The sequence below is a fragment of the Macaca mulatta genome, chromosome 11, assembly GCF_049350105.2.
Source record: "Macaca mulatta isolate MMU2019108-1 chromosome 11, T2T-MMU8v2.0, whole genome shotgun sequence".
NCBI lineage: Eukaryota > Metazoa > Chordata > Mammalia > Primates > Cercopithecidae > Macaca > Macaca mulatta.
In genome coordinates this window covers 923667-936597 of record NC_133416.1, presented here as the reverse complement: position 1 = coordinate 936597, position 12931 = coordinate 923667, and the positions used below count along the sequence as shown (strand labels likewise).

Genomic DNA, 12931 nt, shown 5'->3' with positions numbered 1-12931 from the left:
CAGTGGCTGGCACTAATGTATGTCTTCCTAGGGGCTGTGATCTTACCCAAATGGCTTGGTGGGGACCTGTGAGAGGCCGAGGGGAAACATGTGGACACAGTTAACCAGGCGTGCCTATTGGCTCTGTGGTCACCCTGCAGGTTCAGAGCTGGCCTGGGCACAGCAGGGGCCCATATCCCTGACCTTCTGCCTTCCCCTTTCTGGTGCCTTTTGCGCCCTGTGGCAGTGGCTGGCTGACTCTTTCAGCAGCACACACTGAAATGGCTCCTGTGCGCAAGCTGTGTGCAAGGTTGTGCTAAGGAGCTGGTGTAAGTGGCAAGCAACACAGCGTCTGTCTTGGTGGGAGAGACAAGCATTAAACACAGAATCAAAAATAATTTTTTTTTTTTTTTGAGGCGGAGTCTCGCTCTGTCGTCCAGGCTGCAGTGCAGTGGCCGGATCTCAGCTCACTGCAAGCTCCGCCTCCCAGATTCACGCCATTCTCCTGCCTCAGCCTCCTGAGTAGCTGAGACTACAGGCGCCCACCACCGCGCCCGGCTAATTTTTTTTGTATTTTTTAATAGAGACGGGGTTTCACCGTGGTCTCAATCTCCTGACCTTGTGATCCGCCCGCCTCGGCCTCCCAAAGTGCTGGGATTACAGGCGTGAGCCACCGCGCCCGGCAAAAATAATTCTTTACTTATAGTCATGACAAGTTCTACGTAGGGAAACGACAGCGTTCCAGGAGAGGACAAAGGAGATACATTTCATATTGTATGTCTGGAAAGGCCTCTTTGGGGACATGGCATTTAGGCTGAGACCTGAAAGATGAGTAGGAGGCGGCCAAAGGAAGCAGAGAGGGGAGAGCTTTCAGGTGGGCTAAGGGAGGAAGCACACGCAAGGCTCGTGGCAGGGAGAAGCTTTCAAGGACCTAGGCAGGGTCCACAAGGTTGCAATGCAGACAGTAATAGGGAGGATGGTGACTGTGGGGCTAGGCAGGCAGGCAAGGGCTCAGTCCGTCAGCTTTGTGGGTCATGAGAAGGATTTGGGGGTTTATCCTGAATGCACTGGGACACAATAGAGGGTGTGATCAGAGGAGTGACAGGGTCCTGTTTGTTCTAAGAAGACTTCTCTGGCTCTTGGGGAGAAAATGAATGGCAGCGGGGCAGGAAACAAGACAGAAGCAGGGGCCCAGGCAGGACGCTACTGCAGAGGCCCAAGCTGGAGAAAATGGGGCTGGGGCTAAGGCAGGAGCAGGGGAAACAAACTGGATGGACGATCTCGCTGCATCTTAGAGGAAGGACGGATGTGACTCGAGATGCAGGGAATGTGGGAAGTGAGGAAAGGGAGGCATCACTGGTGCGTCCTGGAGCTCTGGCCGGAGCACCCGGGGCCTGGAGGTTCCGTTCTCCAGTGTGAGAGTATCTCGGTGCAGACGCGTGAGGGAGGAGAGGCGCGGTGTCCAGCCTGGGGCACATGAAGTTTGAGGTGTTCTTTCAGATGAGCCACCATGCCTCCCCTCCACTGAATCACGCTCAGGAGCTTGTCTTTTTCGTCTTACAAATTAAAACCCTGCCTTGAGCCCTCACTTTTCTCTAGTCACTGCCTCTTTTCTGTCCTCTTTGCTGCCTCCACCTCCTCATCTCCATTCACTCTTCAACCTGCTCCACTCAAGCATCCAATCCCAGGATCCCATGAACACTTCCCTTGTCACGGCCACTGCTGGCTGCTATGTGGCCAAGTCCAACGGCCTCTCTCTGTCCTCATCCCAGCCTCCTGGCAGCATCAACATGGTTAATTGCTCCCTTCTGGAAACACCGTCTTCCTGGCTTCCATCACCGTCCCTCCCCAGGCGGACTCTTCCCTCCAGAGGTGCCTCTCATCCATTGCAGCTGCCCCTCCTCACTGACCTGAAACTGGGCCCCACCCCCCCCTCAACAACCACTGTCCCGGTGGCTGCCCCCATTCTAGTGGCTGCCTCCATTCCAGTGGCTCTAGATAGCTAACAGTTTAACTTGCTTGAGTAAATATTTGACAATATCTAGTTTGATAGATTCTTCAGATGAAATGTCCCTGAATCCAGCATCTCCCTGCCCCTGAAACTGAAAATCTATACATGTTTATTTGGTAGATGGAGCACCAACACAGGGGGCCTGATGCACATGCATATTCTGAATTCTCATCGCCACTGGCTGTGCGCTGGCCGCCTGGCTCCCTCCCACATTGGCCATGGCCTTGCTGCTTCTCCACGGCCCTGGGCTCTGCCAACTTCTCCCCTCCCCATGCCCACAGCCGCAGTTTAGGGTTCATCCTTTGTCACCATGGCTGTTAACAGCAGTAGCCTCCTCACCAGTCTCCCTGCCTCCCAACTGTCTTCAGAGCCATCCTAGGCTGCTCATTGGTACCGTGGCTCATGCCCCTGCTCACATTTCTTCCGGGGCTTCCCACATCCCTAGTGTGAAACCCAAGCTCCTTAGCAAAGCAAAGAAGGCCCTGTCTGCTTCCAGCTTCTCTCGCCCCTTCCCCAGCGTGGTCCCTCCTGCAGCCTGGCTCTCATGCCCACATTTTTGGCGCATGCTGTTTTTTCTTCCTGCCGCCCAGCCCCACCCCTGCAGGCCTCTGTTTAGCTCTCATCCTCCCTAGGAGTCTTTCCTGACCTCTGTTGTCCCCGTTTATCTGTTCACCATTGCGTTTATCTCCCTGTGTCATAACATTTGCCTGCCTGTCTTCCCCACGAGGCTACAGGCTCCTTCAAGACAGGGCAGTTCTTTCAATCTCTGCCTCCCTGGGGTATGGGCACCCAATCACTGTTTTGTGGGATGAATGAATGAGTGAGTGAGAGATGACCAGGAATGACCTCGAGCATGCTGGCAGCTGGAGAAGGAGCCGCAGTGGCCTGTGCCTTTGGAAGTTCTACCCAACAGCCCAGGATTACTCAGCCTGCTTTGCTGCCAAGATTATCCGGAGCTGACACCGAGACCTGTGATGGACTTGCGAATGGCCCCGAGGATTCCAGACCCCAGACAATGAGGCAGTGTGGCGGGCACAGACCCCCTCTTCTTCCCCCTGCACACGCAAGTGAGTGATGAGAACTAGAGCAACTGGCACTGATTAGACTGCTTCCAGCCAAGCATGACTGGACCTGTCTCAGGAGGTGCCGCTGACTGGCGTGTGGATCACGAGTGGTACCGGTTTTGCTCAGGCTTCCCCCTCCTTCCTGTGAGCTTCTGCAGGGTCTGCAGCAAATACCTCACAAGGGCTGGGGAAAAAGGAGGGATGTTCCCTGCATCTGTAGAAACAGGTACAATCTTGCATAAAACTGCTTGTTAACATCGATCTGTGCGTGGAATCAGTTTGTGTTGTCGGAAAATAAAGCGTCCTACACGCCTGTGATCAAAATGAATTTCATCATCTCCACCTTCTTTTTTTTAGTGATAGCAAGACAGTGTCTGGCAGACAAAGGAACTGGTGGGGAGCTGAAAATAGGTAATGGTAGCAGCAGGGGTTTTTAATTGGCTGGAAGAGACGGCAAAGATCTGGCCTGAGAGGAAGTGTGTGAGCTTGTGCTCCTGGCTGAGACCAAGCCCAGGTTTCAGGATTAGGAAGGAAAAGTAAACCACCTATTGCCACGGAATGTAGAAACCCTGGCTTTATTTGGCAGTTCTTGGCTTCCACAATCCAGTGAAAAAGGCCCCTCATCCAGAGAGTTATTTTGTTCGTCAGAACTCATAACATGCTCAACAAAGGCCAAGGCGTTTTGGAAAAGTGCAACGTGGCTAAGAAAATAGAAGAGGAGGAGACGGATGCAGGACCTGCCAGTGTTCCTGGTGATGTCATGGGGACGAAGAAACTCTCTTTTGAGGGGGCTGGCAGGACTGGCTGCCACTCACACCTTGAGACTCAGGTACCAGAAGAACTAAGTTCAAACTACCCTTACAGTTTAGAATCCCCGAGCTGATTTTTCTCTTGCTGGACTCGGCAGCGTCGTTTGCTGGTGGATCTCAAACTGAGGCATGCATTGGAATTGCCTGGTGGGTTTATTAGTGCACGGAGTGCTGGGCCCCAAGCCCCAGAGTCTGATTCAGTGGGCCTGGAGTGGGAACTGAGAGTGTGCATTGCTAACAAGCTTCCAAGTGAAGCTGATGCTGCTGGCCCAGGGACCACCCTTTTAGAAGCACTGCTCTATGCCAATAGCAGTGGGTGGAATAAGAAAAGGCCACGGAGCTGTTACTTCAAGTCCCGTAGCCTCCTGGTGGCTCATCTCCTCACCTCGAGAATGGAGACGACACTGAGAAGATCTACCAGGCAGGGTTGTTACGAGTGTTAAAAGGGGCAGTGGGTGTGAAGTTCCTGGTATACAACAGGGCTTAACTGCACGTGCATTTTCATTAGGTGTGGGCTGACCCGGCTGTCAGTGGACAGGACCCCTCCCTGCCCCACCAAGTAATTCTGCCTGGAATTATATCATTAGACAGCCATCCATCGGCCCTTTAAGACATGCATACACCAGAGAGAGGAAGCTAAATCTGGCTCAGACCTCTTGAGACTTGCAAATCAGCTTCTCAGCTCTGCTTTCTTCCCAAATCGAGAGGATCAGGGCATAGCAAATAAGGGGCAGAGCGAATAATGCCAAGGCAAGAGGTGGGATAGTACCTGATTTTGTTCAGTTTCTCTGCTGCTGGCCAGGAGACTAGTCATGTCTTTTCCCCAGGGCCTCCGTTTCTGCCAGGGTAAAATGAGAGGGCTGGACCACTGACTGTCTAAGGGGTCTTCAGTGTCATGATTCACGACGGGGGACTGACAAGGACTGTAAAAGCAACCGAACCACATGGGTCTCGGAATGACGCACAGAAGCTGGACGGTGCAGGGTTAAGGCCTCAGGCGATGGAGCCATTGTGCCCAGCTTCAGACCACAGCCACTGATTAGCTCTGTGACTGTGGGCAAGCTCCCTAACCTCTCCGTTCCTCAGTGCCTCTGTTTGGTACGGATTAGCCGCACTTCCCTCCCAGCGTCGCTGTGAAGATGGAACGAGGTTTTGCATGTAAGGCTCTCAGAACAGCACCTGTGGCACACAGCACATGTGAGCCACATTATATTTCATGGCCTGCTTGGTCACAAACGGCCCTGCTGGAGATACGACAGCCCTGCCCTGGAGACACTGACACCCCGGAAGCCCTCCTAGAAGGCCCACGTCGGAGCGGCCTGTTTTAGTCACAGCTGACACACAGAGGAGACTAAGTCCTCCAGAGCAAAGGCCTGAGCAGTCAGGGAAGGACTGGGTGGCAGGTAGGTCCATTTCTATATAAAAGTCCAATTTAAATGCCAAAGTGACCAGGCCAAAGGGAGTCTCAATCCTGGACTGAAGGTCCCAAGATCTCCAGCTACAGAAGTAAGTAGGTCTTAAACTCTCACAACTGTTGACTGTTCAGGAGAATCCCTTGTCTATCTGTGGTGGGGAGTGGGGCAGGAAAGAGTGGAGAGGTGAAGGGTCAAGGCCATAACCCCAAAGACACCACTTTTGAAGATGTTCTCTTTCCATCCTTCTGGTGCTGGCAGTGTACCATTTTCAAAGCAGTGGAAATGACCCTGAATCTTCTATTCCTGCCTGCACTGGGTCTCCGTCTCTCTCTCTCTCTCTCTCTCTCTCTCTCTCCCCTTCCTCCCTCCCTCCCTCTCTTCCTTCCTTCCTCCCTCCCTCCCTCCTCTCTCCTCTTCTTCTCTCTCTCTCCTTCCTCCCTCTCTCCCTCCCTGCCTTCCTTCCTCCCTCCCTCCCCTCTCTTCTTCTCTCTCTTTCTCTCTCTCTCTCCCCTTCCTCCCTCCCTCCCTCCCTCTCTTTCTTCCTTCCTCCCTCCCTCCCTCCCTCCTCTCTCCTCTTCTTCTCTTTCTCTCTCTCTCTCTCTCCTTCCTCCCTCCCTTCCTTCCTTCCTTCCTCCCTCCCCTCTCTTCTTCTCTCTCTTTCTCTCTCTCTCTCTCTCCCCTTCCTTCCTCCCTCCCTCCCTCCCTCCCTTCCTCCCTCCCTCCCTTCCTTCCCTCCCTCCTTCCTTCCTCCCTTCCTCCCTCCCTCCCTCCCTCCTCTCTCCTCTTCTTCTCTCTCTCTCTCCTTCCTCCCTCCCTCCCTTCCTTCCTCCCTACCTCCTCTCTCTTCTTCTCTCTCTTTCTCTCTCTCCTTCCTCCCTCCCTCCCTCTCTTCCTTCCTTCCTTCCTCCCTCCCTCCCTCCCTCCTCTCTCCTCTTCTTCTTCTCTCTCTCTCCTTCCTCCCTCCCTCCCTTCCTTCCTTCCTCCCTCCCTCCCTCCTTCCCTCCTTCCCTCCTCTCTCCTCTTCTTCTTCTCTCTCTCTCTCCTTTTTTGAGACAGGCTCCCACTCCGTTGTCCAGGCTTCCAGCCTAGAGTGCAGTGGCACAGTCACAACTCACTGCAGCTTCCATCTCCTGGGCTCAAGCAATTCCCCTGCCTTGGCCTCCCGAGTAGCTGGGACCACAGGTGCCCGCCACCACACCTGGCTATTTAAAAAAAATTTTTTTTGTAGAGATGAGGTCTCTTTTGCCCAGGCTGGAGTGCAGTGGTGCCCTAACAGCTCACAGTAGCCCTAACCTCCTAGGTTCAAGTGATTCTGATGCCTTGACCTCCCAAAGTGCTGGGACTACAGGCGTGAGCCACAATGCTTGCCTGGGCCTCTTTTTCTCTCCTCCAGACACGTAAGGTCCGCCTGGGCCTGCTCTCCCCTTCCTCATAGGAATTCCTCAGGAATAAGGTAACTGAGATTACACACAGCAGTGTGGGCAGGATGTTCTCAAATGATTTCTTTCTAGCAATGAAAGGCCAGAGCCTTCCAGACTGTTGAATGTGACAGACAATCTGTTTTCATTTCTAAATGTCCTCTAAGAAGAACAAATCTGTTATACTCTGGCCAACATATTTCCATGGAAATAAAATAATGAAATCTGACCCAAACGTCAAACCCTGATATGTCTTGGAATTTAACAAAGGATGGAGCAGATGCAGTGGAGGGAAGAACACGCAGGAAGCTTTCTTCCGGCAGCTCACCCCAGAAGCTGCCTTCCCGCATTTCATGGAGATGGTAGACACCAGTGCTCTCCATGTGCACGGGGTTCACACCGGAAAAATCATCCAGGCCAGAAAGAGGCCGCTCACAGCCGGCATGCAACATTCCCCATCCACTGGCCTTCAAACCTGCTGAAGCGGACATTTCAGAAAGGAAATAGAGCAGAGACAAATTCCCCAGCCATGTGAAAACGCAGAGGGAGAGGCTCCAGCCCTAGAGGACCCTAACCCTGGCTGCTGTCTGGCTCCTGCTGCTGGCCTGCCACCGCATGACTCTCAGCTTCTGGACCGGGCTTCCTCAGGCTGCAGGCTGCTCCCCAGACTGGGCTGACCCCCTTCCCAGCAAAGCCCAGGAAGTTCCAGCAAGTTCTCGTTGTCTGCCTAGTAGACCTGAGTTTGAGTCACGTTTGAGGGTTCCTTGTGCGCGGGGAATGGGACGGCGGGGCGGGGGCGTTCTAATGTCTGTGCTTTCAAGTAGGAAAGATAATAATGAAATAGTTAACATTTAGCCTGTAGTCCCAGCTACTCAGGAGGCTGAGGTTTGAGGAGCACTTGGGCCCAGGAGTTCAAGCTGCAGTGAGCTTTGATCATGCCACTGCCCAGTAGCCCTGGTGACAAAGAGAGATCCTGTCTCTAATAAAAAAAAAAAAGAAAAGAAAGAGCTAACATTCACAGATAACTTACTAGGCATCAGGCACTTCATGTACATTGAAAACATTTAATTCACTTGAGACAGGTACTCTTACCAGCATTTTACTAATGAGGAAACTGAGGCTGATTTCTCCTTTAACAACAAACAGGCTGGGTGTAGTGGCTCATGCCCGTAATCCCAGCATTTTGGGAGACTGAGGTGGGAGCACTGTGTGAGGCTGGGAGTTTGAGACCAGCCTGGGCAACATAGTGAGACCCCCATCGCTACAAAAATATTAAAAAATTAGCCAGGTGTGGTGGCACATGCCAGTGGTACCAGCTATTCAGGAGGCCGCGGTGCGAGGTTCTCTTGAGCCTAGGAGTTTAAGGCTGCAGTGAACCATGATTGCACCACCGCACTCCAGCCTGGGCAACAGGGCAAGACTCTGTCTCAAAAAAACCAAAAGCAAAATCTTCGCAGGTAAACACTGGAGTGAGTGTGGCTCTTTGAGCTCGGAATGCCTTCTATTATTATCATCTGGTAAGGCCTGGTAAGAATACATTCCTTCTTGGAATGTGTCTTCTGTGGAAATGAGACACAAAAGGATGGAGATGTCAGCTTCCAAGAGCGCTGAGGGCCGAATTCTGAAAGCAAATGTCACAGCATTCATGATGCTCAGACAGACCAGCAGCCGAGGTGGCAGTGGCTCCCTCCCTCCTCTTCCTTTCCCCGCAGGCCTGAGAGTTGGGATGCGCACCCTCCCCCGAGAGGCTTTCTCAGCGGCTGCAGCCTGGGAGAGTGCTGTGGTTTGGGCTGTTTTAGTCTCCAAGGGGATGGGTGATTTATGTCCTTTTATTCAGCAAACAGCTTTGTACAGAACGAATGCCACTTGCTAAATGTCACCAGGCGGGGACAGGGGAGCCGCACAGAATCCCAATGAAGCCTTCCAGGCCTGGGCAAAATGGCACCTGGTGACTTGGTTAGTGTGTGCGTTTTCTCTGGCGGGAGTGAGGAAGAGACAGTGATTCTGAAATCCAGACTGGCTGGCCAGAGTGGCAGGGAAATGCAGAGACTCCAGCGCCCACCTCCGCTGCCAGTGCCTGCCACTTCCTGCTTCTCCATCTTCTCCCTGCCCTTTGCAGGACAGAAGCGAGGCGGTCGGTGACCTATGGACTTTGGGGAAGGGCTCCTTTCTGTGGCACTGAGTCAGCATGCCAGGGCCTCTGGGCCCAGGCCTGCATGGCTACACAGTCAAGCATGAGGGATTGCGGCTTTCATCAGGGCACATCGGGGCTCAGCTCTGCACTCAACCCGGCCTAAGCCAGGGTTCTGGCTGGAGGCCCCTTGGTCTTCTCACTCTCTTTTCATGCTCCTCCTCCTCACCTCTCCCCATCCACACCTAGGTCTGTAAGTTCCCTGAGACTGTGAGCCATGCTTCTTCACACACACACACACACACACACACACACACACACACACACGGGTGCCCAGTGTGGCCCCATTCTCAACACACAATAAATAAGTGCTTGATGTTTGTTGAATAATAAACGGCCAACTCATTCCCCCATGAGCCCTGGCACCCCAGCACTGCCCTGGGGCCTGCGGGCTGCATTGGCAGGACGACAAAGCATGCCCCGGTGTTTAAGGCAGTGCTACCAAGGCACTGAGAGATGAGAAAGGTGGTAGAGTCTCAGGACTTGGAGAAACCTTTGCAATCACATTGTCCAACCCTCTCATTTTACAGATGAGGACACCGAGGCCCAGAGAGGTGACCTGTCAAAGCCACACAGCACAGAGGAGCAGAGCCTGGGTCCAGCTATTCCTCTGATCTCACCACCCTGCCTCTTCTCACTGGAAGAGTGTACCAAGGCGGGAGTCTGGCCCCTACCCACCCCGAGGCTGATCCCTGCCTAAGGGGGTTAGCCCAGCCCCCAGCCGGGCTCCTCTCCTCAGCACAGGCTGCAGCCACTGCTCCCGGCCTCCAGTCCACAGCCCATACACCCAGCCTTCCAGGCAGGAGGGCAATTAGTTTTCACTGTGCCACTCAGCACCACCTGGGCTGCAGGAAAACACTGCGTTCCCCGCACTGAGGATCAATGTGGGCCTCGCAGGTTAGAATTTAGGGCGCAGACCACATGGAGACTGGGAAAGACAGAAGGAAATGGACAACAGTCAGGGCCTGTGGGTGAAGCAGAGTCACTCCTGCCCCCAGAGCAGAGACACACAGGAGGGGTTCCTGGGGCGACGGGGCCAGCACCTCACCCTGGCTTGGGGAGGAAGGGACTGGGACAACAGCGCATGAAAGCCAGAGAGCTGAGCCGACTAGGGGACACAGAAAAGGAAGGGTGTAGGTGTATCCTGGATCCCAGTATCACCTCCATGGGCCCCCACAGCAGTGCTGGGGAGGGGAAGGGAAGCCTGAGGGAGAAGAGAAAGGAGGTGAGAGGGAGACACTGCCTAGCATTGGCTCTCTCTCCTCTTTGAGGCCTGCAGAGGGTCTCCACCAGCAGCTCCAGGAGGGATGATAAATTGTCAAAAGCCACCAAGAGTCGGGGCAGGAGCTCAGTTCTGCCCAACTGAGGGCCGTGCAGGGATTTCAAGGTCCCTGAGCGGATCCCAGCCCTCACTCATTGAACTCAGTCAGATCACCACCACATCAGTGGATTTAGAAACGTGACAGGGATTTCAGAGGGCAATGGGTCCAGCCCTTACAACCCAGCACCTCTCTGCAGGCAAGGAAACGCAGGCCCAGAGGACAGGGGCTTCTCCACGTGGGCACACGGCACCAAGGCAGCTCCATCAATAGAAGCTAAATCTCCGAACTCCCAATCCAGGGGTGCTGACCGCTGGGTGGGTGACTCCCTCAGCGTCCAAACCCTCTCTGGCAGGCCCTTGCTGCTCCAGGGGCCAGTATGAAAGGGAGAGCTCCTCCCAGGGCCTCCAGGGAGACACTTCTGCTGACCGTCCCCAAGGAGAAAGAGGAGAGATAAATGGGGGAGGGTCCCTGAAGAATGGTGACCTTCAAGAAGGAGGCCAACCTAGGGGACTAGTGGAAGCCAGAAAGAGCAGGGGGCCATGGCAGGGGCTGGAGCCGATGTCCTAGGGAAGGAGTAGCTGCAAGGCCCTGCCCCTCAGCCTCAGAGGAGCGCCAGCCCTGCCCTGCCATTCTGGACAAGGTGTGAGTGTGAAGAGACTCTTGCCTGTCCACACTATCAAGGCTGAGCGGGGGCAAAGGCAGCCCCCTTGGGGTCCCCACCCTGCGACTGGACTTTAAAACCATTTTCTTTGGTTTTAAACAAACAGTTTTTCTTTGGTCATGATTTTGTTGGTTGACTTATCTTTATGGAATTGTAGTATTTTCTTGCTCTAAAACCCTCAGTCTAACCCCTTCTTCTTTCTGCCTCACATTTTTGCCTCCAGCGATATGAAAATGAACCTTGGAGAATGGGTGGGTCCTGCGGGAGGGGGGCCGAGGGGCTCTTCACCAGGCAGAGATGAACCCCGAGGGGCTCTTCACCAGGCAGAGATGAACCCCAGTGCTGACACGGGCCCCTTCCTTTTCCTGGTTTCTCCTGCCCTGGAGGGTGGCACACAGAAAGGGCTCTTTGTCTCTTTGGACCATTTCTGTATCCCTGGTGCCTCGAATGGAGCCGGGCCTGGAGTGAACTCCATCAATGACTCTGACGGCAGACAGGGCTCCGGCCCACTGGGGTGATGGGCTAAAGAGGGGATTCTGGTTCCTGTGGACAATCTGGAAGCTGGAAGCTGTTAGAACTGGAGCGAGGATTTCACCAGGGAGCTCACGGAGAAAGCCCGGGCAGGTGGGGTGTGAGAAGGAGTCGGGGGAGCCCGGAGCGCGGGATACTCACTCCAGCACGTCGCGGTTGAACTGCTTCTTGCTGTTGCCCAGGAACTCTCCAATCATCTGGCGGCTGAGGCCCTTTCGCTGGAGGAGGAAATGGGCCACACCAATGGGGGTATCAGGGATGAAGCCGCGGGAGATCAGGAACTGGATGCCCTTGTCCGGGTTTCTGGAGGTGGGGAGAGCGGGGAGAAGCAGTAGAGAGTGAGTGAAGCCACCCATGACTCTTTCCTCCCTGTCTTCTACCCATGGAAGTGCCCAGAGGTTCCTTGGAAATCCAGTTTCCCATTGGAAGCACCTCTCACCACAGCTTCCACCCACTGAATGTCCTCACACAGAGGATGGTGTGTGACCAGGAGGAAGACAGGGGAGGTCTGCAAACAAAGTGAATTCCAGAGCAGGTGGAGGAGAAGGACCCTGTCCCTGCCTCCTGGGTCTTACCCCAGGCCTGCCCTTCCCCCTACCCATATCCTGTTGTCAATATGCAGGTCCCCACCGCAGATGCCCCAACCTGGAGAGAGGGTGGGAGAAACAGAGGTGGGACCTCCGCCACACCCTCTTTCCTTTGCAAGCTTTGAAGCCATGCTCCTCCCTGAGCTGTTTCTCACAGGTCCAGGAGGAGGTAAGTGCGGAAACACAAGGTAAGCACTCAGAACCTTCCATAGCATTTCAACATTTCCGGGACAAGCAGGCATGTGGCTGTTTTTCTAGCAACTCATTTTTATTGTATTTTACAAAAGTATTAGCCCACAATGTATTTTCAGAAGGGTGTGGGGGAACAAAACTGGTCCTTCGCTATGGATAGTTTAAGAGTTACTGCCTTGGGGGAGACGAGTATCTGTGTGAGTTTTCATGTGCGTGAAGAAGTGACACTGTGGAAGTGGGGGTGGTTTAGCATCAGATCCGCCTTCCCCTAGGTCTGCCGAGTACTAGCTCTTTCATCGTGGGCAACTCGCCGTACTGGTGTGAGCCGGCTTCCTTTTCTGTAAAACAGCATGGTGGCACCTCTGTGTAGATACTGCTGGGAGGATTACAGATACTTTATGTAAGGTGAGCTATGAACAGTGGCTACTTCCTCTAGAATAGAGACCTCTTGAGGCCAGCGGATGTGTCCTATTCCCCTCTGTGGTCACAGTGCCTGGCACCCGATAAATAACAGCCAAATGAATGGATGAACATGCATTAGGGCCAGAGAGAGACGCTCTTGGCTTGGGGTTATGAAGGGGCGAGTGGAGGATGGAGGCGAGTGCCTCATGGACTTGACTTTCCATGGGAGGGGCAGGTGTGCTTCCTTTCCTCTGCTTGGGACTGGCTGTATACATTCCGTGCGGGACCAGTCCGGGTCTCACTGGGGTCTCTGAGCTATGGCAGTCGGTCATTTCTCCCCTGTTCTCTT

General features: G+C 54.0%; 1 protein-coding gene across 6 annotated transcripts in view; it reads right to left on the bottom strand.

The window, feature by feature from the left end:
• Positions 1-12931, bottom strand: part of IQSEC3 (IQ motif and Sec7 domain ArfGEF 3) — a 118599-nt gene that overhangs the window by 29060 nt on the left and 76608 nt on the right. For all 6 annotated transcript variants that reach the window (XM_077953240.1, XM_077953241.1, XM_015150700.3 and 3 more), the window contains one exon: positions 11543-11704. In XM_077953240.1, coding sequence (XP_077809366.1) covers positions 11543-11704 — 162 coding nt within the window. The remainder of the gene's footprint in view (positions 1-11542; positions 11705-12931) is intronic.